The sequence below is a fragment of the Hydra vulgaris genome, chromosome 05 (assembly GCF_038396675.1).
Source record: "Hydra vulgaris chromosome 05, alternate assembly HydraT2T_AEP".
In the NCBI taxonomy this organism is placed as follows: domain Eukaryota; kingdom Metazoa; phylum Cnidaria; class Hydrozoa; order Anthoathecata; family Hydridae; genus Hydra; species Hydra vulgaris.
Window position 1 is genome coordinate 27,717,081 of NC_088924.1, and position 22,884 is coordinate 27,739,964.

Here is a 22,884-nt window from a genome sequence, read left to right on the forward strand (position 1 = left end):
GTTAAAGTTTACAAGCCACTGTGAGCCCCAATCTGTTATAGAACTGATACCAAATTTAAGATCAATTGCCTGTTCTAAGCGATTGAAAAGAGAAGACTTTTTTTCAAAACAGAAGTATTAAGTTGAGTCATTAGCAAAAAGAGCTAATATAGATGTAAGGTTGTCTGGAAGACCATTAATGTAGATAGAACGTTGAGATACTCCAGAAGTTACTGGAAATGAAGAAAAGTGTTAGCCTTCGAGGATGACACTAGTAAAATGGTTAGAAAGAAAAAATTTATTAATCTCAAAAACTTTTACAGATACACCAAATAAAAGAAGCTTATGGAGAAGACCACCATGCCAAACTTTGCTGAAAGCCTTAGATATGTCAAAAGCAATAGCCTCGCCTCCCTGCCTCCATCTAATGCAGGATAAAATCTTTCACTCGCAGCAAACTCGTAGAGCAAGAGAAATAAAAACTGTTATTTGATTCAAAAAGTTTGTTGATCAAAGACTTAAAGACCTTGCTAATAACACAAAGTAGACTGATTGGACAATAATTGGAGGGGTCAGATTGTTTCCCAGAGTTTTTGAAGATTCGAACAACAGATGCCATTTTCCAGAAGTTAGGAAAACAAGACTCAGTCAACCACTTATTAAATACTTTAGAAAGAATTGTAGAGATTTCTGGAGGACGGTTTTGTAAGACTTTAACAGGAATGTTGTCTGGACCAAAAGCCGTAGAAGAGTTTACTTGAAATATGACTTTAACAACGGAATCTGGAGTGATTTAAATAGCTAACAATGGGTCAACCTGTTTAATTGAAATAGAAGGAAGAGATTGGCCATAAGATTCAAGAGTCGAATTTGAAGAAAAGTATTTTACAAATAGCCTTATCCTTGGCAGAGTTATTAAATTCAGTCCCACAAACAAGAGATGTTGAAGATACTCTAAAAGTCTCTAGAGCCTAACTTCTGAGATGCAAGATTTATTGAACTGAGAATAATGGAACTTAGCACCAGACAACACTTTTTTACATTGATTTTTTGCAAGAATAAAAAGCTGTTTGTTCTCAAGAGTTTTTTTTGGAAAAAGATGAAAAAATTGATTACGATAAAAACGATTAGATACAGCAGCTGCACAAGAAGGTTAAAACCATGGAGTAGGATGAGGCTTAACTTGGTACTGAAGAAAAGGAATAAAAGCTTCCATTCCTGTCTTTAAATTCAGGAGGTTATGTAGGAGGCACATTTTTCAGCTGAGAGAGAAAAGACATCAACCTAAAGTTATAATATATAAGGACCTACACAAAAATAATCACAAATAGAATCTCATTTAGCTTTAGGATAGTAGGTTTAGAGTCTAAAAAAGAAGTTCAAGATGAAAGATTTAAATAGATCATCGCATTGTCAAAACCACTTAAGGAAGAAAAAGAAATATTTAATCAAAAGCTAGGATTAAAGACAAGATATAAATCAAGGAGTGAAGGTAAATGATTAGGGCTGTCATGAAAACCAGTCACAAAGGTAACTAGTTAGTTAACTGAGTTAGAGATTAAGAAATGCAGAAGTTTTAGACTTAAGTGCCAGCAGGGTGAGTGGCCTTAGAGCCGAGCCATTAAGTTTGATGAGCATTAAAGTCACCAATAACAACAGTATTGGCAGAGGGTTAAAGAGAGAGGGCATGGTCAATTAGATCAGAAATTACAAATTGAAACAGAAATTAGACATCTAAAAAGGTGCAGTCTTGGGAAACAGGAGATTAATAAAGAAGTAAGAGAAAGGTGCTAAGTGAAACACATAAAAGAGTGGTCAAAGGATTCTAACCTGATTTCACAACAAATAGGTGAATTGATGCTTATGTATATCCCCAAGCCTAGCATGTGACTAATGGAATCTGTTCAAATAAAAGGATAGTACCCACCAACATTGAGGTCTGAAGAAAGAATAGCTGAATTTAAATATTTTCACTAAGAGCAAGCAAGTTTGGTGATTTTAGCAAGAGATAAGATTTAACTGATGAAAGGTTGTTTTGCAGATCAAGAGTATTTGTAAAAGATATATCAAAACAGTTAGATAATGTAAAAAGTTTTTTCATTTTTATTATTTTTGGTTACTTTTGGCATAATTTAACTTTAAAGAGAACTTGACTCATTCATAGATAGAGCACAGCCTTCTAAGCAATTAGCTATGCAAATGCAGCCTCAACAATATGCACCGAAAGCATTAACAGGGACATCATCCATATGTAACATTGCACTGTTAATACTATTTTCAGCTGTTGATGGAATCAGCCTCTCTGAGAGATACAACAGAAAAAAGTAGTTGTTTTCATTAGATTGGTTGGCTTTAATATTTGTTTTTAATTAAAAAAAATTTTTTTTTGATATCCCAGTGAAAATTTTAAAGAATTTGGACTTTCCATTTCAAAGTACCTTTTTCAAACTACTGAATATATAAACACACACACACACACACACACACACACACACACTCATTTATATATATATAATCATGGTGGCCAGCGTTCCTTGAAATCCTGGAAATCCTGGAAAAGTCCTGGAATTTCATAGGTCCTGGAAAAGTCCTGGAAAAACACTACTTTTTACAAAAAATCCTGGAAATCCTGGAAAACGTTTTTTTATAGAGTTATATTTTCCATTTATTATGAAAACTAGAAAATGGAATATTATATATTCCAATTTCTTGCTTTCATCTTTTACAAAATTTTTTATTTGATTATGTATTATCTGGAATGATCAAAATATTTTAATTAATTTTACTATATGTATTATTAATTCTACTAATTATTTAGAAAGTAAAATATATAAATAATATATATATATATATAAATTAATATATAATATAACTAAAATAATGCCCAAGTCAAAGAACTGTCGTTTCCAAACAGAATGGCTATACAATAAAAAGTATTCTTCTTGGGTAAAATTTTGTTCTTCAAATTCAAAGAAAGCAAGATGTAATTGGTGTCGAACAGATAATAATATTTCTAACATGGGAGTATCTGCTTTGGATTCTCATGCAATTGGTAAGAAGCATAAAGAGCATGCAAGGACACATAATGCAGCTGATATACTCTTTACAGGTAGTTTTTTAGTTATTTGATTTGATTTTTTACTTTTAATTTTTAAAAATGTTTTTAAATTTTGGAATGCTTGGAGGAAATTGATTAGCTGTGCACTTTACCGGATATTATTTAATTTTTTTTTACGCATTTCATTCCTAGATTTTACTACAGAAATATCTGGCTCTAAAGCAGCTGTTGTTAACTTACAAAAACATTTTCCCAATTCAAACAAGGTTTTAAATGACAAAAGGCAGAAATAATATGGACCTTAAATGTTGTAATGTCACATTTTTCTTTAAGATCATGCTTAAATTTAAATGAAATATTCAAATCTATGTTCTCTGATAGTACAATAGCATCAAAGTTTGCATTAAGCAAAACAAAATGTGGCTACCTCATAAATTTTGGTTTAGCACCATACTATCGAGAGCAACTTATATCTGAAGTCAAAGCATCACCCATCTTTGTTTTGTCATATGATGAGAGTATTAATGTAATCTTTAAAAATGAACAAAGAGACTGTGGAGTTAGATACTGGGATTCAAATTCTGGTGTTGTAAAAGCTAGATATATTGATTCTAAATTCCTCAGACGTCCTAATTCACAGAATTTATTTGACAAACTTATTGAAGCAACAGAAATGTTTGATCTTGGAAAACTAATTCAAGTATCAATGGTTGGTCCTAATGTTAATTGGGAGGTTCTAAAAATGTTAGATGAACATAGACAGGAAAAACGATATTCTGATATAGTTAATATGGGCAGTTGCAGTTTGCACATAGTTCATGGTGCCCTACAGACAGCAATAAATTCCCAAAAAAATAAATTCCAAATGTATAATCTTTTTAAAGAGTCACCAGCTAAAATAGATGAATATATTAGAGTTTGCGAAACTGATCTGCTTGCTTTGCCGTAAGTATGCATATTTGAACAGAAAAAAATATTATAATAAATTATCTTATCTTTTATATTTATATATAAGTTAAGAGCATTTCACCATTTATAGTTTTAGATTTTATTTTATCTCAGTTTCTGTGCAACTAGCTGGGTAGAAGATGAAGGTGTGGCTTCTAGAGGCATTATTGTATGGCCAATTATGGTTAAAATTATAAAGTATTGGGAATAACTATGCAAAAGCAGACGTCCTTGAAATAAGAGCTATGAAATTCTGGTAGATCATCATCTTCACAATTTTGTACCTTTGCGAATGCAGTTTTTCAAAATCTTGCTAAGAAATTGAAAGGATTTCTAGTTCTATTTCAAACAGACAGACCTTTGGTTGCATTTTTATCTAACAGTTTAGAAAGCTTGTTGCGAAGTTTGATGAAAATGATTCTCAAACCAAAAATTTTAAATGAAGCTGCAACTGCATATAGTTTAATTAAGATTAAAGTAGGTAAATCAAACAACTATCTAGATGTAAACAAAATTGAATTCGGAACAGCACTAAAACAGATGCTAAGTTCTCTTTGTTGTAAACCAGAAGAGATATTAGAGTTTATAATGGAATGTAAGCAGTTTATCATAATGTTATTGTAAAAATTACAAGAACGATGTCGATTGAAATATTCTTTAGTGAGGAATGCTTCATCTCTGTCTCCAAATGAAATGCAAGAGAGATCTCTTATTTCTCAAAGAATAGTTTATTATCACATCAATTCTCATGACATTGCTATTCATCAGTATGAGCTCCCCAGCGATCTTTTAAAAAGTTGTAAGCTAGCATGCAATTGCTACAATGCAGTATTGAAAAGAAAACAAGGATCAGTTAAAGTTAGATGAAGTAAGCAGGAAACATCAATTGATTGATGAAGATATTTTAGTTATTAAAAAACATAAAGAAAGTGTTAGAAAGTGCATTGAAGTTCTCAAATCTGATGCTGATAAGTTAAGCATTGATGCAGAAGTATAGAGAGACTTCACTGTCCTTGCAAAAGCAAATTCTTTTAGAAACACAATTTTAGAAAAAGAACAAACAATTAAAGACCTTGATCTTTCATTAAAAAAACTGGAGCAATCCAAAAAAGAGATAAAATAAAAAAGTTGTTATATATATATATATATATATATATATATATATATATATATATATATATATATATATATATATATATATATATATATATATATATATATATATAGACATTCGTATGAGTTTAAACAAACTTTACATTAATATATGTATGTATATATGATTTATATTTAACACACAAACAGTTATATGTATGTATGATTTATATGCGTATTCAAATATAAATATTTAGTTGTTTCGTTCTAAGACAATATATTTTGCATTTACTGGTCCATTTTATTGTTGAGAAAAAATTAATATATCCTTGAATAACCCAAAATTTCCTTGAAAAATCCTGGAAATATCCTGGAATTTATAATTTACTTTTAGCTGGCCACCCTGTGTTATGTTTTTGAGTTTATACTTGTGATTCGAATGTTGTGTACTATATAAGCGAAATTAACTTTTTATTTTTATCTTTATTAAAAAAATCAACAATCAAAAGAAAAGAAATTGTTAGATTTTCTAACTATTTCTATAAATAAAATTACTTTAATATCTTAATAGATGGTATATTGACAATAAAAAGTGTGTTTTAAAAATTTTTTTCTTAGGATCAATTTAAACAAATGCGCAAACTAAGTTAGCCTTGTGTAAAATAAGGAAATTACAAGAAAAGTTTAAAAACTTCAATAGATTGGGGGAGGTAGTAAACAAAAATGTTCATTATTTTAGAAATATATATAGTTTTCCCTATCTACTTATCAAAATTTACCTTCAAAAATCAAAATAATTGCACAATATATATATGTTATAAATTGGTTCCAAACCATAAAAGAAAAGCAATTCTGTAAGTTTTTAGTCTTTGATATTGATGATTTTTATCCATCAATTAATGAAAACCTACTTCAAAATGCAATAGCTTATGCAGACATTAAACAATAAATAGTGAACAAAAGAGTTTCATACATCATGCAAGAAAGTCATTATTATTTAGCAGTGGAATTGCTTGAATTAAAAAAAAGGAATATTATTTGTTGTTACTATGGGGGCCTTTGATGGAGCGGAGTTTTGTGAATTAGTTGGGATTTTTATTTTGCTTCAAATCTCGCAGTTTTATGATAAACGCAATATCGGTATATATTGAGATGATGGATTAGCTATGTTTAAGAACAAAAGTGGTCAGGATATGAAGAAGATAAAAAACATTTTATACAAATTTTTAAAAATAATAATCTTCTAATCTCTAATAAATGTAATTTGAAAATAGTCAACTATCTCAACTTAACGCTAAACCTTAACGATGGTTGTTTTCAGCCATACCGCAAACCAGATTATATACTGAATTAATATTAATTACATATTAAATATTAATATTAAATACATAATAGTTCTAATCATTTACTGAGTGTAATAAAAAGTATTCCTAAGATGATTGAATTAAGATTATGAGCAACATTGTCAAATGAATCAATTTTTAAAGAAAGTATTCCTCCTTATCAAGAAGCTTTAAAAAAATTAGGGTACGATTGCGAACTTGCATACCATCCAAGTATAAAATCAACAAACGGCAATCATAAATACAATATAAGTTATTATATTGCGTTTATGATTGCTGTAAGACTCTGTAAAATATTTAATAGAAACACAATCAAAGTGTGTTATTCCTGCATGCCAAACATAAAATCCATTATCAACTATCTCAATAAAAGCATTTTACACAAGGGGGCAAAAATTATAAAACCAAATGCATCTGCATTGACAAATCAAAATGTCCGTTAAACAACCATTGCCTTTCCCGCATTGTTTATTAGACCACCATTTATTCAAACAATCCGGATTACAAAGAAAAAGCGTATTTTGGATTCAGCAAAACATCTTTTAAAGTTCCAAATGCAAACCACTTAAAATCTTTTAATGCAATTAGATATAAGAATGATACAGAATTATTTATAGAAGTATAGAAATTTAAAAAAAAACACTTTGTGTCAAATGGAAGTTTGTTAAACAATGCAAACCATACAACCCAGCATCAAGAGTTTGCAACCTCTGTTTGAACAAGAAGTTTCAAATTTTGATGTATAAAGGAGATTAATACTTAATACAAGGAGTGAAATAATCACAAAGCGCAGGCACAAAAATAAATTCCTTATTTTCTTTTTTGATACCGAAAATTGATCCTGGTTGGTTTACATCATGTTTATGCCAAACTATACTTTTAAAACTTTTAAGATTTTGTTTCCATGGAGTCATTAGATCTCACGCCACTGTAATTCTAATTGTAATTTTAACATTTAATTTTTCATTTTGTAATATATGGCTAATGATTGTTGTTTGGCATGAAACTTAAAGTTCCGTAATATAATATATATCTCAATGTAATATAAACCAATATATAATAACTATCAATGTAATATAAACCAATAAAAGTCACTCAAAATAGAATTAATCTAAAAATTTTCTATTTTTTAAAAATAATTTATTCAATTGTAAAACTTTTATTAAAAATTTAGATTATATGTAATTGAATTTAAATACATATTTATATATAGATGATAATTCACCACTTAACGATGGAGAAGTTTATGCCATATTTTTCCGTGGTTACACTTCTGATGGCCAAAATTTTACCTCACCTTACTCTCAGCCTTTGATAGTGGTTGATCCAAGTTGTAAGTTTAAAATTTTAAAAGTATTTAAGTTACTTCTTATCAGTTGGTAAATATTCCACCCTGTGTGTCTTTTAAAAAAAGAAGATTCTTTTTGTAACATATATTGATAAATATATATTTATAAATTTATATACATTCAGAAGAATATTAGCCACAGGGAGTGTTTTCAAATTGAGAATGTTTTGTCATAGAATGGTTTGACTTATCAGAGGTTTGAGTTAATAACTTGTTTTTATGTGGAAGTATTAACAAGGATTCAGGAAGAGTTTAAAAGTGCTTTGAGTTCTTACAATCACATTTCAAACAATCACTTCTTAATCATCTTTCTCAATTGAAAACCAAGTCTTTTGAGCTCTTGATTAGTCAATCTTGATTAGTCTAAACTGAAGCATGAGTCCTATATCTGTAATTCATTAAATTTGTAACACCATTTGCAATTTCAGACTCTCCGCAAGCAATTTTACATGTATTGTTCTTTGGTCTCTAGGTGTAAAAATTACAATCATTCTTGGTTTAAAAAATTTTTAAATGTAAATCTATATAAAACGTATTTTTAGTAAGTTTTTTAGTTGTAAAATTTAATTATTTAGCTCCATGTGGTCCTATCGATTGCTTTTCATATAAAAATCAAACATGCAGTGTGGTCAACTCCACTTATGCAAAGTGCTATTGCAAGAATGGTTTTATTTCTTTTGATAACCTTGTAACTTGTGAAGGTAATTTTAATATTGTTTACTTTTTTAAAAAAAGTTTATTGATTATTACAAACTATTTCATTTTTAACTATAATTTTTTCAAATGTTCTACTTAAATAGCACTCTGTTTATAATTTTATTTTTACCTAGATATTAACGAATGTTTATCAGTATCAAATGTCTGTTACAAGAATAGTCAATGCACAAATTTGATTGGTAGTTTTAACTGCTCATGCATGGATGGATATAAATTTAAAGATTACTCGAACGGTTGTGTTGGTGTGTAAAGTTTAAATTTTTAGTTTGATTTTGAGTTTAATTTTTAGTGTTAATATTATATTTAGTATTGTATACCTTACACTTCAGAATATTTCTTTTAGACATAAATGAATGTGAAACATTATGTAAGGCTCCCAACACAACTTGCATTAATACAATAGGGTCGTATGAGTGTCGCTGCAATATTGCAGGTTCCTTTTATAACACAACATTGGGTTTATGTCAAGGTATGTTTAAATTTTTTTCTTAATCTATATATTTTTTAAATTAAGAACAAGTCAAATGTATAAGTTAATGAAATTAAATTGGAATTAGAATTGGCAAATAGAAATAGAAATAAAAATTTGCTTATTAAAGATTTTTTTTATTCTTTAAATAAAATAACACTGCATTGCAAAAGTTAAAAGTGTTCAGATATTATAGTATAAAGTTTATTTACTTTTACATAGTTTTAATTGGTTGTTTTTTTTAGTTGTATTTCAGTAATTGAAAATAATTTTAATTTTTCAACATATATATACGATAGAGTATAGTTAATGTATTTTTTGTCACTTTATTTAAACTTGCTTAAAAGACTAAGCTTACTCTTTCAAAAAAAGAAGAAAAACTATTACAGTTTTTTGTATTATGTAAGAAAAGATTTTATACCGATTTGAAAACTGTATAAAACAAAAGAATACTAATCAGGGCTTGTGATGATGTGGGAGCAATTGGCCCATGCACATGAAACTTTGTGTCTTCTGGGCGCAACAAATAGCATTTGCTAATTTTGCTACAAGATTAAAAAGTTGCGCTCGTCTGAAGAACTTGCGAAGGAGAAAATTATAAGTTGATTTTATAGAAAATATTTTTGTTAAAATTTTTTTGCTCAAGTCAAAATATGTTTAAATAGTAGAGTTATATTCGTTATAAAGTATGTCATGCATAATTTAAAATTAAAAATCGCATTGCAAGAGTGACATTGATTCATTTCTTCTATTTAAAAGTTAAATTCAGCATGACTTTTTTTTTTTTAATTCTCATTGAACTTTATCATATTATCTGCTTTATCATACTCTGGTTAAGTCGAACCGTTTGCTATCTCGTACAGTTTTTTTGGGTCCATTTGACAAAAAACTTTGTCAAACTAGGACTTCTACTATGAATTGCATTAAAGTCCATATAATAAAATATCAAAACTTGCAACACTGCAATAGTAATTACAAACATCAATGCTTACAAATTAAATATCTAGCCTAATATAATTTGATCAAACAAAAACTTATAGCTTATATAATCTAAAGCTTATATAAGCTAATATTAAATTTATCACTTATAGCTTCAATTTTGTACAGGTTCAATCACATTCTATTAATTAGTTACTATTATATTTAAAATTTGAAAACATCAGATTAAATTCAAAATGTTTGAATATCAAATACTTTTGTGTTATATATAATTTAACAAACTAAATACTTTCACAGATATCGTTGAATCAGTTAAGCTTATATTAAAGTCTACTTATTAAAAAAGTTGAAGCTAAACAAGACTAAAACTAGCAATAAAATAGAAAAATTCAAAATACTAATCTCCTAACCTCCATAAGTCAGACATTTGCGAAAAGTCTAACATATGGAGAGCTTTGCTTAATTTGTAAATTCGGACAAATATAAATCTCACCAGAGTCCGAGTAAATAGGGTTCTACTTGTTTATTATTATTTCCTCCTCATACCTGTATACATAATTTATGGATAATCCCATGGGAATGAATTTTCAATTCTGAAAATTGCTCTTGAAGACTTGATGCCGAGCGCACATAATCGCACTCGTTGAAAATGTGTTTCAGTTTTATGAGCACAAAATATTGCACCGGGTGATTTTATTTATCACATGCACTGCTTATGATATTGTTCTTTTAAATATTTAAATATGCCAGTTTATCATAAATTTCACTACCCTCCATAGTTATTTGAATGGTCGTACTTTTTTATATAAGATATTGTTTTACTTACTATTGGGAGAGAAGCTGTAAGCAAAGTCTACGTTAATTATATATTATCTTCCTTTTTAGTAGGTTTACAAAAACATTAATATAAAGTTCGGTTAGATTAGTTTATAATTTACTTGCCTATTAATCACCCTTAGCGGCAATAATAGCTATTCATATTGTTGGCATTCTACTTATAGACTTATCCATTTTGTTGAAGTCAATTTATGACTCTAACTAAAATGTTTTTTCCAAATTTTATGCATCATTAGGCATTACTTTTTGACATTACTTTAAATTCCTCCCATAAAATCTGATAGGAGAGAGAACATGTGATTGGGGAGGCTAAATCATTTTATTTAATACTTGATCGTTCTCGAATTCAGTCAATTAACTTGAATGATTTTTGAAAAATATGTTTTAGATTAAAGTTTCAAGTCATTTTCTTCTGAAAAAATGAATAAATTCTCATTGATCCATCTTTCCGAAGGAGTAGTATAATTTTTTAGGTGTACAAGTAAATTACTTTTGTCATTACTCTCTTCATTTTTACAAGTTTTCTGTGGCAATCATACCTGTGGCTAAAACAGCCCCAAACTTTAACACTACACCCACCATGTTTTACATTCAATAATACACACTTTTTTTTATCATAAATTCAAAGATTTTTTATTCCAAGCAAGCAATTCTATTTTGAAACCAAAGATTTAAAACATCGATATGTTGGTCAGCGTTTACTGTCATTGATTTTCGATTTTGCCCACTTGAGCATTTTTATTATTTTTATGATTTTTATTAAAGCATTTTAACCAAAGTACTTTTAAATTATTTAATTGTGCAAAAATAAGCATAAAAAATAATTTAAAAAAAAATAGCATTTTTAAAATAAATTAATGCCATTCGGGTAATTATGAATGAAAGTGTATATTACATATCCTATTACATTTACTGTTTATAAATGTTTATTTATCACTAAATCATATTACATTAATTGTTAATTGTTAACTTCACCCATTTATCAGGAAACTAGGTTTAAATTGACAGACTATTCTTTTACGTGCTTTCGTTTAGCACCACTTCACTCTATCTTTCTCTTTGTTCTATACCGCTCTCCTTTATCTCACGGCTGCACTCTTTTTGATGTTATTTCTAATCAAATTGACCAAGACCTCTCTCTTTATCCATCAGCTAATATTGTTGTTATCGGTGGCTTTAATGCTCATGACATTGAATGGCTTGGCTCTATTGTCAGTGACTCTGCAAGCATTAAAGCCCCAAACTTTAGCCTTTCTCAATCCCTAACTCAAATAGTCAACTTTCAAACTTGCTTTCCAGACAACCCAAATCATTTACCTTCTCTACTCGACCTATGTCTTGTTTCTGATCCTAGTCAGTGTTCAGTTTCTCCACGTTTACCCTTAGGTGCTTCTGATCACGGTTTAATCTCTCTAAAACAAGTATTTCATTCTTCTTCATCATCTGAATCCCTCTATCATTGTACCTCTTACAACTACCTTAAAGCTGACTGGGATTCTTTCCGTGATTTTCTTCGTGATGGCCCTTGGCTTGAAATCTTTCGTCTTTCTGTTAACAAATGTGCTTCTTACATAACTTTTTGGATTCGGGCTGGCATGGAATCTTTTATTCCCAATTGACAATTCCGGGTCAAGCCTCACTCTTCTCCATAGATTTCCTCGCATTGTGCTGCTGCAATTGCCAATCGAAACCATTACTTTCATATCTATCAGCAAAACAATACTCCAGAAAACAGACGTCTGTTTATTACTGCTAGAAACCATTGTAAAAAGGTTTCGTCTAATGCCAAAAGCCCATTATTCTTAGGTCATGATATCCCGCAGTTCATCATAAAAGTTAGGCTCTCGTGACATATGGAGATTCTTTAATAGTATCAATAATAAGAGCAAATCTATAATTCCACCTCTCTTGTATGGTTCAGACTTTGTCATCTCACTTAAAGACAAAGCTGATTTATTTGCTAAGAACTTTTCATCAATATCATCTCTTGATTCCACTAGTTGCGTTCTACCTGATATAGCTGTCAAACAGGTTGATCCATTGCTTGACATTCCCATCACTCCAGCTCTGTATCTAAAGTGATCATAGTGGCTGGTGAACTTTCATTCAGATAAAGCTCAATTTTTTTCAGCCAATCGTTATCGCAATAATTTAGATCTTCCTGTTTCAAAATTAGCATCTGCTAAGGTTGCATCTCTTTATAGAGCTCAACATATTCTTACTCTTGATTCTATTCTCTATTTCTATGAATCTCAAATCCAGCCTTGTATGGAATACTGTTGCCATATCTGGGGCGGATCCTCTAATGATGTCCTTTCTCTTTTAGACTAGGTGCAAAAACACATTGTAAACATTGTCGGAGCTGTTCTTGCAGCCAACCTCCATCCATTATCACATAGTCATAATGTTGCTTCTTTTTCACTTTTCTACTAGTACTATAATGGGCACTGCTCTAAAGAGCTTGCGTCTCTTGTGCCATCTTCTAAAATTCATTCTCGTGTCACTTGTCATTCAATTAAGTCTTATCCTTTTTCTAAGTGCTCCAAAAACTAGTTTTTTTACTCAATAATCAGTTCTTTGGAGTTCGCTTTCTTAATCTTGCTGTCCTGATTCATACAATTTGCAATCTTTTAAGTCGTCTGTCAATCGTTATCTTGCTTTGCAATCTTCATCTCTTCTTTTCCAGTAACTTTCAACTCCAATTAGTGGTTGCTTGCAGCCTTGTTGCAAGCAAAGATGTTTTTAAAAAAAAAACTAATAGTTTTGTTACAAATAAGCAAGTTTAAAAAATAATAGTAAAAAGAGACATTTATTTTAAATTAATTTGAATTTTTTTTTATTAAATATAAAAGTTTTAAATTAATTTTAAAGATTTAAATGAATGCAGCTCAACTAAACCATGTGATTCAGTTAGAGGAATATGTTATAATCAAGACATATTTGAGACTGGTAAACCTTACAGTTGCTCTTGTCCAAGTGGTTGGGAGTTATCAAAAGATGGAAGCAACAGTTGTGTTGGTAAGTTGTTTTATTGCACATTTGGTAAGATGTTTTATAGCCTATTGGTTTTTTACTAATAAGAGAAAACTGTAGTGGTACAGATAAAAAGTATTCTATATAAACTGAACTATTTTTTAGAATATAAACATATATGTATTGTTATATACACATTATATAAACCACACCCTGTAGATATTTGAATTCTTTTTCTACCTTACTCTTTCAGCTTACGTTTTAATACATATTTATTTATGCTCATGTTAAGTTACTGGTTAATTACTTTTTGATATTTTTGTAAAAGATTTATAAATGTTGTTTTGTTTTTGTGTATTTATTATTTAAAAAAATCTGAAGATTATTAAATTTAAAATTGTTAATTTATTTGTATGTTTATTTGAATTTAATATAATAATGGAGATGCCAACTCCGATTTAAAACACCCCCTGCCTTGGGGCTCTTGGTTAAGTAAAGGCTAGAGATGGTGTCTCGATAAAAATACTCATCTTGGGCAGATGTTAAATGCACCCAGCTACTGTCTTGTAGAAGGCCTCCTAGGCAAAGACTTTGGGGTAAACAGATTCTATCTGTTGACCAGCCTCGCACCCCTTCTTCATCTATTAGGCTGGCGCAGTTGTATTTTTAATATATTGTTTCCAGTTTAGGATGTTGAATGCTGGATCTTCTTGACTCAATGCGTGGGTTTTGCTTCTTGACTCAATGCGTGGGTTTTGTTTTTTTGACTAGGCAACTCATTCTATTATCTCCTAATGAGGGTACAGCTCTAAAACTCAGTTTTATGGTTTTGAGGCTGGCTGGAAGTCAGGTTTTCCAAACTCTGTGGTAGCTCTCAGAGAGGCTGATTCCATCAACAGCTGAAAAATATCAAAGTATTAACAGCGCCATGTTGCGCATGGATGGTGTCCCTGCTTGTACTTTTGGTGTGTATTGCGGAGGCCACATTTGGAGCCCTTTGATACAGCTTAGGGTTTATTAGTAGTAATGAGGCAACTGCTAGGGCTATTAAACGGTGTTCTGAGTACTATCTATGCTTGAGTCAAGTTCTTCAATCTAATTTAAAAATGAATAAAGTACCAAAAACTATAAAACACAAAAAACCATCATCATCACCAAGTTCTCTAAACCTATCATTCACTAATATTCGTGGTCTTCGAAGTAACTTTTCTTCTGTTGAGTCTTATCTCTTGCAAAGTTCACCAGACCTACTTGCTCTTTGTGAGACTAATTTGAGTTCTACTGTCTCATCTTGTGATCTTAGTGTTGATGGTTATCTGTCTCTAATTCGTAAAGACTCCAATAGTCACATGCTTGGCCTGGGCATTTACATTCATAAGAATTCACCCATTTGTCGTGAAACTAGGTTTGAATCCACAGACTATTCTTTCATGTGCTTTCGTTTAGCACCACTTCACTCTATTGCCTTTCTCTTTGTTTTATATCGCTCTCCTTCATCTCAAGACTGCACTCTTTTTGATGTTATTTCTGATCATATTGACCAAGCCCTCTCTCTTTATCCATCAGCTAATATAGTTGTTGTTGGTGACTTTAATGCTCACCACTCTGAATGGCTTGGCTCTAGTGTCAGTCACTCTGCAGGCATTAAAGCCCACAACTTTTGCCTTTCTCAATCCTTAACTCAAATAGTCAACTTTTCAACTCGCTTTCCTGACAATCCGAATCATCTACCTTCTCTACTCGACTTATGTCTTGTTTCTGATCCTAGTCAGGGCTCAGTTTCTCCACATTCACCTTTAGGTTTTTTTGATCACAGTTTGATCTCTCTAAAACTAATATCTCATTCTTCTTCATCATCTGTATCCCCCTATTATCGAACCTCTTACAACTACAGTAAAGCTGACTGGGATTCTTTCCGTGATTTTCTTCGTGACGGCCCTTGGGTAGAAATCTTTCGTCTTCCTGTCGACAAATGTGCTTCTTACATAACTTCGTGGATTCAGGCTGGCATGGAATCTTTTATTCTCTATCAACGATTCCAGGTCAAGCCTCACTCTCCTCCATGGTTTTCCTCACACTGTGCTGCTGTGATTGCCAAACGAAACTGTTACTTCCATATTTATCAGCAAAACAATTCTCCAGAAAACAGATGTCTGTTTATTACTGCTAAAAACAATTGTAAAAAGGTTTTGTCTAACTCCAAAACCCGTTATTCTCAGGTCATGAAATCTCGTATCTCCTCTCAAAAATTAGGCTCTCGTGACTTCTGGAGAATCTTTAATAATATCAATAATAAGGGCAAATCTATAATTCCACCTCTCTTGTATGGTTCAGACTTTGTCACCTCAACTAAAGACAAAGCCGAATTGTTTGCTAAAAACTTTTCATCAATATCATCTCTTGATTCCACTAGTTGCGTTCTACCTGATATTGCCAACAAACAGGTTGATCCATTGCTTGACATTCATATCACTCCAGCATCTGTATCTAAAGTGATTTCCTGCCTAGACTCTTCTATAACTTGTGGCCCGGACAACATACCTGTTATTGTCTTGCAGAAGTGTTCTCCGGAGCTGTCATCTATACTCTCAAAACTATTCAACAAGTGCTTATCAGAGTTTTGTTTTTCAGCCTGCTGGAGAGCGGCATCTGTTATTCCTATTTTCAAAAATTCTGGAGAGCGATCTGATTCGTCTAACTACCGTCCCATAAGTCTTCTTCCTATCATAAGCAAGGTTTTTGAATCTTTAATTAACAAACACTTAATTTCTCATCTTGAATCTAATAACTTACTTTCTGACCAATAATACGGATTTCGATCTTCTCGTTCTACAGCTGATTTGCTAACAGTAATAACTGACAGGTTTTATCGTACATTAGATGAAGGTGGAGAGGTTAAGGCCATTGCTCTTGACATTTCAAAAGCTTTTGATAAAGTTTGGCATGCTGGTCCTCTCCATAAGCTTTCTTCTTATGGTGTATCCAGCAACATCTTTAAGATCATTGAATCCTTCCTTTCCAATCGTAGCATAAAAGTTGTCCTCGATGGACAACACTCTTCTTCTTATTCTGTAACTTCACAGGTTCCTCAAGGTTCTATCCTTGGCCCTATACTCTTTTTAATTTACATTAACGATTTTCCAGATATTCTCTCATCTAAGGTGGCATTGTTTGCAGATGATACTACCATTTATTCTTGTTGTGATAAGAAACCAACACCCTCTGATTGCTTGGAGGGGGCATTTGAGCTTGAAAAGGATCTCACCTCTGCTACAGCATGGGGCTCACAGTGGCTGGTGAACTTTAATTCAGATAAAACTCAATTTTTTTCAGCCAATTGTTATCGCAATAATTTAGATCTTCCTATATTTATGAACGGTGATGTACTCGATGAGTCACCTACTCTTCATCTTCTAGGATTAACTCTTACTTCCAATCTTTCTTGGAAACCATATATCAAATCAGTTGCAAAATTAGCACCTGCTAAGGTTGCATCTCTTTTTAACGAGCTCGTCACTTTCTTACTTTGGATTCTATTCTCTATCTCTATAAATCTCAAATCCAGCCTTGTATGGAATACTGTTGCCATATCTGGGGCGGATCTTCTAATGATGCCCTTTCTCTTTTAGACAAGGTGCAAAAACGCATTGTAAACATAGTTGGACCTGCTCTTGCAGCCAACCTCCAACCATTATCACATCGTCGTAATGTTGTTTCTCTTTCTCTTTTCTACAAATACTATAATGGGCACTGCTCTAAAGAGCTAGTGTCTGTTGTGCCATCTACTAAAATTCATTCTCGTGTTACTCGTCATTCAATTAAGTGTCATCCTTTTTCTGTGACTGTTCCTAAGTGCTCCAAAAACGCTTATTCATCTAGTTTTTTTCCTCGAACATCAGTCCTTTGGAAGTCGCTTCCTTCATTTTGCTTTCCTGATTCATATAATTTGCAATCTTTTAAGTCGTATGTCAATCGTTATCTTGCTCTACAATCTTCATCTTTTCTCTTTCAGTAACTTCCAACTTTAATTAGTGGCTGATTGCAGCCTTGTTGGAAGAGAAGATGTTTAAAAAAAATAAATAAATAAATAAAAACTTTCAAACACGCTGTCAAGATGGCATAAAACTACTTCAGTCTCATCTGAGAAAACCACAATATACTACAATGATCTCAATATTTACAATCATAATCCACTGCTCACAACTATAATGAGAAAACCACCACTTCCGCTGATTGGAATGGTTCTAGTCTACAAAAATGCTAAAAATAAACTTAATTGCTAGGTCATTGATTTAAGAGCTAACTGAAACCGCTCTAAAAAATTTAAAAAAAAAGAAATTTTTTTACCACAGTAGAAGACTGCATGCATCTCTGATATTACATAATACCTCTGTAGATCTAGATAACAATTTCTCAAAAAAATAGGTTTACCTGCAACTTTTGATAAACCCAGTTTATCAAAACTCTATCCAAACTTCGTTAATTGCTTTTTTTGGTTGATAGAATTTAATTACTATTAATAAACTAAACGACGTGTTTAAATTTTCTTTTACTTTTTTTATTACTTTTTTTTAATTTCTTTTATAGAGTATGGGTTATTTTATATGGCTTTTTTGTTTTATAATTACAACTTTTTTTCTAGATATTAATGAGTGTTTAACATTGTGTAGTGGAGTAAATGCTTTTTGCATCAATACATTTGGTTCTTATAAATGTTCTTGTGCTTTTGGTTTTTCATTAAATGCTTCCTCACAATGTCAATGTAAGTAAAATTGCTTGTTCAGGTTTTCTTGTAAAAATTCAGATATTTTTATTTCTTAAATTTGATTTAGTAAACAACTGTAGCTGTCCATTAAATTCCAAATGTACTATGAATGGTAATTTTGGTTGCACATGTAATTTTGGTTATTTCTCTAACTATATGTCTAGCTGTGAAGGTAAAAAGTTTTATCTAAGTAATTCCTTTGAATTTGTAACATGTAGCCACGAGTTGCCATGACTTACACACTAAAAATTAAAGGTAGAAATTTCTACCTTAGGGTAGGATATGTGATATACCCTTAGTAAGGTATAATTTTCTACATTATAAGGTAGAAAATTATACCTTTAAGTTAGAAAATTCTATGAAAAATAATTGTTTTTAATATAATTTTCTACCTTAAAAGGTAGAAAATTTTACCTTACTAAGGGTATATCACATATCCTACCCTAAGGTAGAAATTTCTACCTTTTTTTTTTATTGTGTATGTTAAACCAATTTTATGTAAAACAAATTTCATAAGTTTACAAACTGATGTAATGAGTTTTAATTGCATTGTTCTCAAAAACCATGTTATCTAAATGACCACTTATTGTTCTCTAAAACCTTGTTACTGAAAATGACTATCTATATAATCAGATCATAAAAATCAATTTGTACTATTTTGTTTTAAAAAGTATATATATTTTTTTTTTAGTAATTGATCAATGTCAAGGTACAAAAAATTGCATGAAACCTCATCAGTTCTGCCAAAATGTTTATGCGAATCTGAGTTTTACATGTTTGTGTCGCGATGGTTACCAAAAAGTAGGAGATGACTGTATAGGTGGCGTTACAATTAATTCAGTGTTTTTAACTTGTTTAAAAAGATGAACAGTTTTTTATGAACAGTTAGATTATTCTTCATAATAAATAAACTCTCTGGTCCATAATACTTTCTATGTGTTTGAAATTTTTTATAAACAGTTAAATAAATTTTTTCTTTTTTTTTTATTAGCTATTAATGTAAGTGTGTGCAATCATTCTTTGATGAATAATATATCTTTATGCCCTTTTAATCAACAATGTTTTGATTCAAAGTCAAGTTTTGAATGTAGATGTTTGACCGGTTATGAAAAAAATGAATCTGGACAATGTCAAGGTTTTTTTACAGTCATTTTTTTCATTAAATTTATTAATATACGTTTTATGTTTGTATTGTTGTTTACTTTTTTTATTCATTTTAGATATAAACGAGTGCAAAGGAAATATTTCAGTTTGTCAACCTAATGCTGATTGTATAAACACTAATGGGAGTTATTTCTGTAAATGTAAAGAAGGTTTTGGTGGGAAAAATGTCACTAATACATCCATGATGCCCTGCTACTGTATATAATTATTTTTATACTTAAATATTTTTTTACAGTATGTTGTTTTGCTGATTTGATAATATTAATTTATTGAAATAGTTTTTCGTAATTATTTCAAGTATTAATTTTCCATAGTTAAAAATAATAAATTTAATACATAATATAAATCAACAGTACTAGCTGCCTGGACACATTAAATGGGTCACATTAGGTCTGTTTTACACCTAACATTTGTACACTTTATTATATATAAATATTTAGTCTATTTATTTTAATTATGACTAGGGGTGGGACTTTTACTTAGTTTGATGTAAAAATGCAAATTACTTTGAAGTGTAAATTACTTTACATAACACATATAAAAGTAGTTCGTTTTTGTTTTTTTTTACATAAGTTATATAACATGTAAAACTAAATTACTAAAGTTAAGTTTTTTAAATGAGTAAATATTACTTGAAAAAGTGTTTTATTTTTATACATAAAAATAATTTGCATTTTTACTTTTACTTTTAAATATAACTTACTTTTGATGGAAAGTCATGTAAAGTAATTTACTTTGAAAAGTAATTTTGGTTATTGTTATGTAAAAAATTTACATCGAAATGTTATTTATTTTTTATGTGTAAAAAAAAGTTATTTGTGAAGTAAACTTACGTGAATATAATATTTAAAAAACATACTTACTTTACAAAGTAAAATAAAACTACATAATTACTTTTACGTGTAAAAGTAATTAATTGGCAAAAAAAGTTTAAATAAAAGTAATTTAAAAAAAATTGTTGTTTACAATTACAAATAAACGTAAATTTTGTCTTTGAAATTTTATACTTTACTTCCTAAGTAAGTAAAAAGTTATATTTACTTTCTCAAAGAACAATCATTTCATGAACAATCATTTCATGAACAATCATTTCATGAACAATCTTTTCATGAACAATCATTTCATGAACAATCATTGCATGAACAATCATTTTATGATTAATCATTTCATGAACAATCATTTCATGAACAATCATTTCATGAACAATCATTTCATGAACAATCATTTCATGAACAATCATTTCATGAACAATCATTTCATGAACAATCATTTTCATGTTGATTTAACATTTTAAGATAGGTAGCATATTCAAATCCATTGCCTGTTTGAGGACACGTCTGGGTAATACCTCAGGTAATAGTCTGATGTATGTGGGCAGTGTTTGTGGTGGGGCATTGGGAAAGGATTTTTTTTCACGTATATCATGAAGGGTAGTTCTATTATAAATAGGGGCAAATATAGTCAACATGCGGGTATACCATTAGTGTAGAGATGGGCCCCCTGCTGCATGAGTTCTAAGGTGTTAATCAGATATAATCTTATATTGCGTTTTATCATATATAATCTATTTGAAAAAAGATGGTAAGGAAAGCTGGTCAATTTTCTACTATAGATTGTGGGACCCTAATAACCTCCTTTTTGTTGCCTTGGTGTCCAACCCGCACAAGGATGATTTGAAAAATAAAATCTTATTCAATTAAAATAGTGCTTTAGAATAAACTTGTAATTTTTTTCAAACGTTAGTTTGACTTCACAAGTTGTTTGTTGACTATCAATTGTTTCGGAATCTTGTGATTGATTTGATTTAACATGTACGTTTTTTAAATTTTGTAAATTTAAAAAACATGTACATGTACGTTTTTTAAATTTTGTAAATTTAAAAAACGTTTATGTTAAAATTAATTTCAGAGCCAAATGGAGAACTCCACTTTTTTGAATCTTTTTTATTTTGAATTTACTTTATCTTTCAGACTTTACTTTGATTTTACTTTATCTGAACAGCATTTGTGTTGTCCTGATAAACATGCTTGTTAAATTTGTTTCCTTGGTGGGTCGTATCCTTATTTTTTTTCTCAAATATTTTGTTTTTCTTTGAAGTTGGAGTTTAAAACTTTTTAGAAAGAGAGATTTTTGCAAAAAAGCTCTAAAAAACCATTTTTTTGATTTATTTATTTTAGTATTAGTTTTTTTGTCGGGGAGAAATAGGTTAGTGGCCCTGGATATATGCTGCTGCTTTTCGCTTCTCTTATTCAATGTGGTTGTTGTTAGGGCCGTCCCGAAGAGGTCTCTTATGGTAGAGGAGGGGGAGAGGGGTGTTGTATGTGTTTTTTGCTAACTAGAGACACACACACAAAAAAAATGGTCCTCGATATTCGACATTAGCCAACTATATTTCAAAACCAGTTCACTGAAATACTAAATTTACAAATGTGCTAAATCAAATGCATATATAACAGTTTGGAGGGGCGATACCTTCTACACCCCTGTTCAGGACGACCCTGGTTGGCCCTGGTTGTAACAACAAAAGATCCCATTTCAATACAAAGCCATTATTTATAGACGCCTAAGAATGAAACTTAAAAGAAATATTATCTGGTTTTCTGAAATGTGATTTGGACCATTGGATGCATATTTAGGGTTATAAATATTAATTTGTTTATATTTCAAATAAAAATCTACCTTTTCTCTATCTTTTATACTTTTTATTTACTTTTTTAATGAGTAGTGAGTATCAAGGTAACCCATGGGTTGGGTACCTTGAAACAAATTTTTAATGCTTTAAAAAAAGGGTTTTAAATTTAAAAGGGTGCTTCAAAAAAGCACACTTTTAAATTTAAAATTATATGTTCGATAGTGAAGAAAAGTGTCTTGATGTTATTTCATCTATATGATGAAATAACATCAACTTTTTTTTCAGTGAATTTGTGTTACTTTTTTTACTTTAAATTTTCAAAAATTTAAAGTAAAAAAGTTAACAAAAGTGCAAATCACATTATTTCCGTCAGATTCCAATCACATATTTAAAATCAGGTCCATAGTAAGCTTTTTGTTTTTGTTTGAGAATTTAACTTTATGTAATGACAAGGAGCAAACTCAAAACATTTATATATTTATGTTTATGTAAAACTTTTCAAAAGTATTGCAATAATTAGAGTCTGTTAACAATAAACCCCTAACATATTTACCTCCCTTTCATGCCATTAGCATGAGAGTGACATGTTTATAACATTTATATATACATTTTAAACTAAA

General features: G+C 30.2%; 1 protein-coding gene across 3 annotated transcripts in view; it reads left to right on the top strand.

The window, feature by feature from the left end:
• The window catches only part of LOC136080745 (fibrillin-2-like), a 169,438-nt gene that overhangs the window by 139,374 nt on the left and 7,180 nt on the right, over positions 1–22,884 (top strand). For all 3 annotated transcript variants that reach the window (XM_065797793.1, XM_065797792.1, XM_065797794.1), the window contains 10 exons: positions 7,634–7,753; positions 8,344–8,469; positions 8,599–8,727; positions 8,829–8,954; positions 13,602–13,748; positions 18,346–18,465; positions 18,536–18,640; positions 19,160–19,288; positions 19,460–19,603; positions 19,689–19,829. In XM_065797793.1, coding sequence (XP_065653865.1) covers positions 7,634–7,753; positions 8,344–8,469; positions 8,599–8,727; positions 8,829–8,954; positions 13,602–13,748; positions 18,346–18,465; positions 18,536–18,640; positions 19,160–19,288; positions 19,460–19,603; positions 19,689–19,829 — 1,287 coding nt within the window. The remainder of the gene's footprint in view (positions 1–7,633; positions 7,754–8,343; positions 8,470–8,598; positions 8,728–8,828; positions 8,955–13,601; positions 13,749–18,345; positions 18,466–18,535; positions 18,641–19,159; positions 19,289–19,459; positions 19,604–19,688; positions 19,830–22,884) is intronic.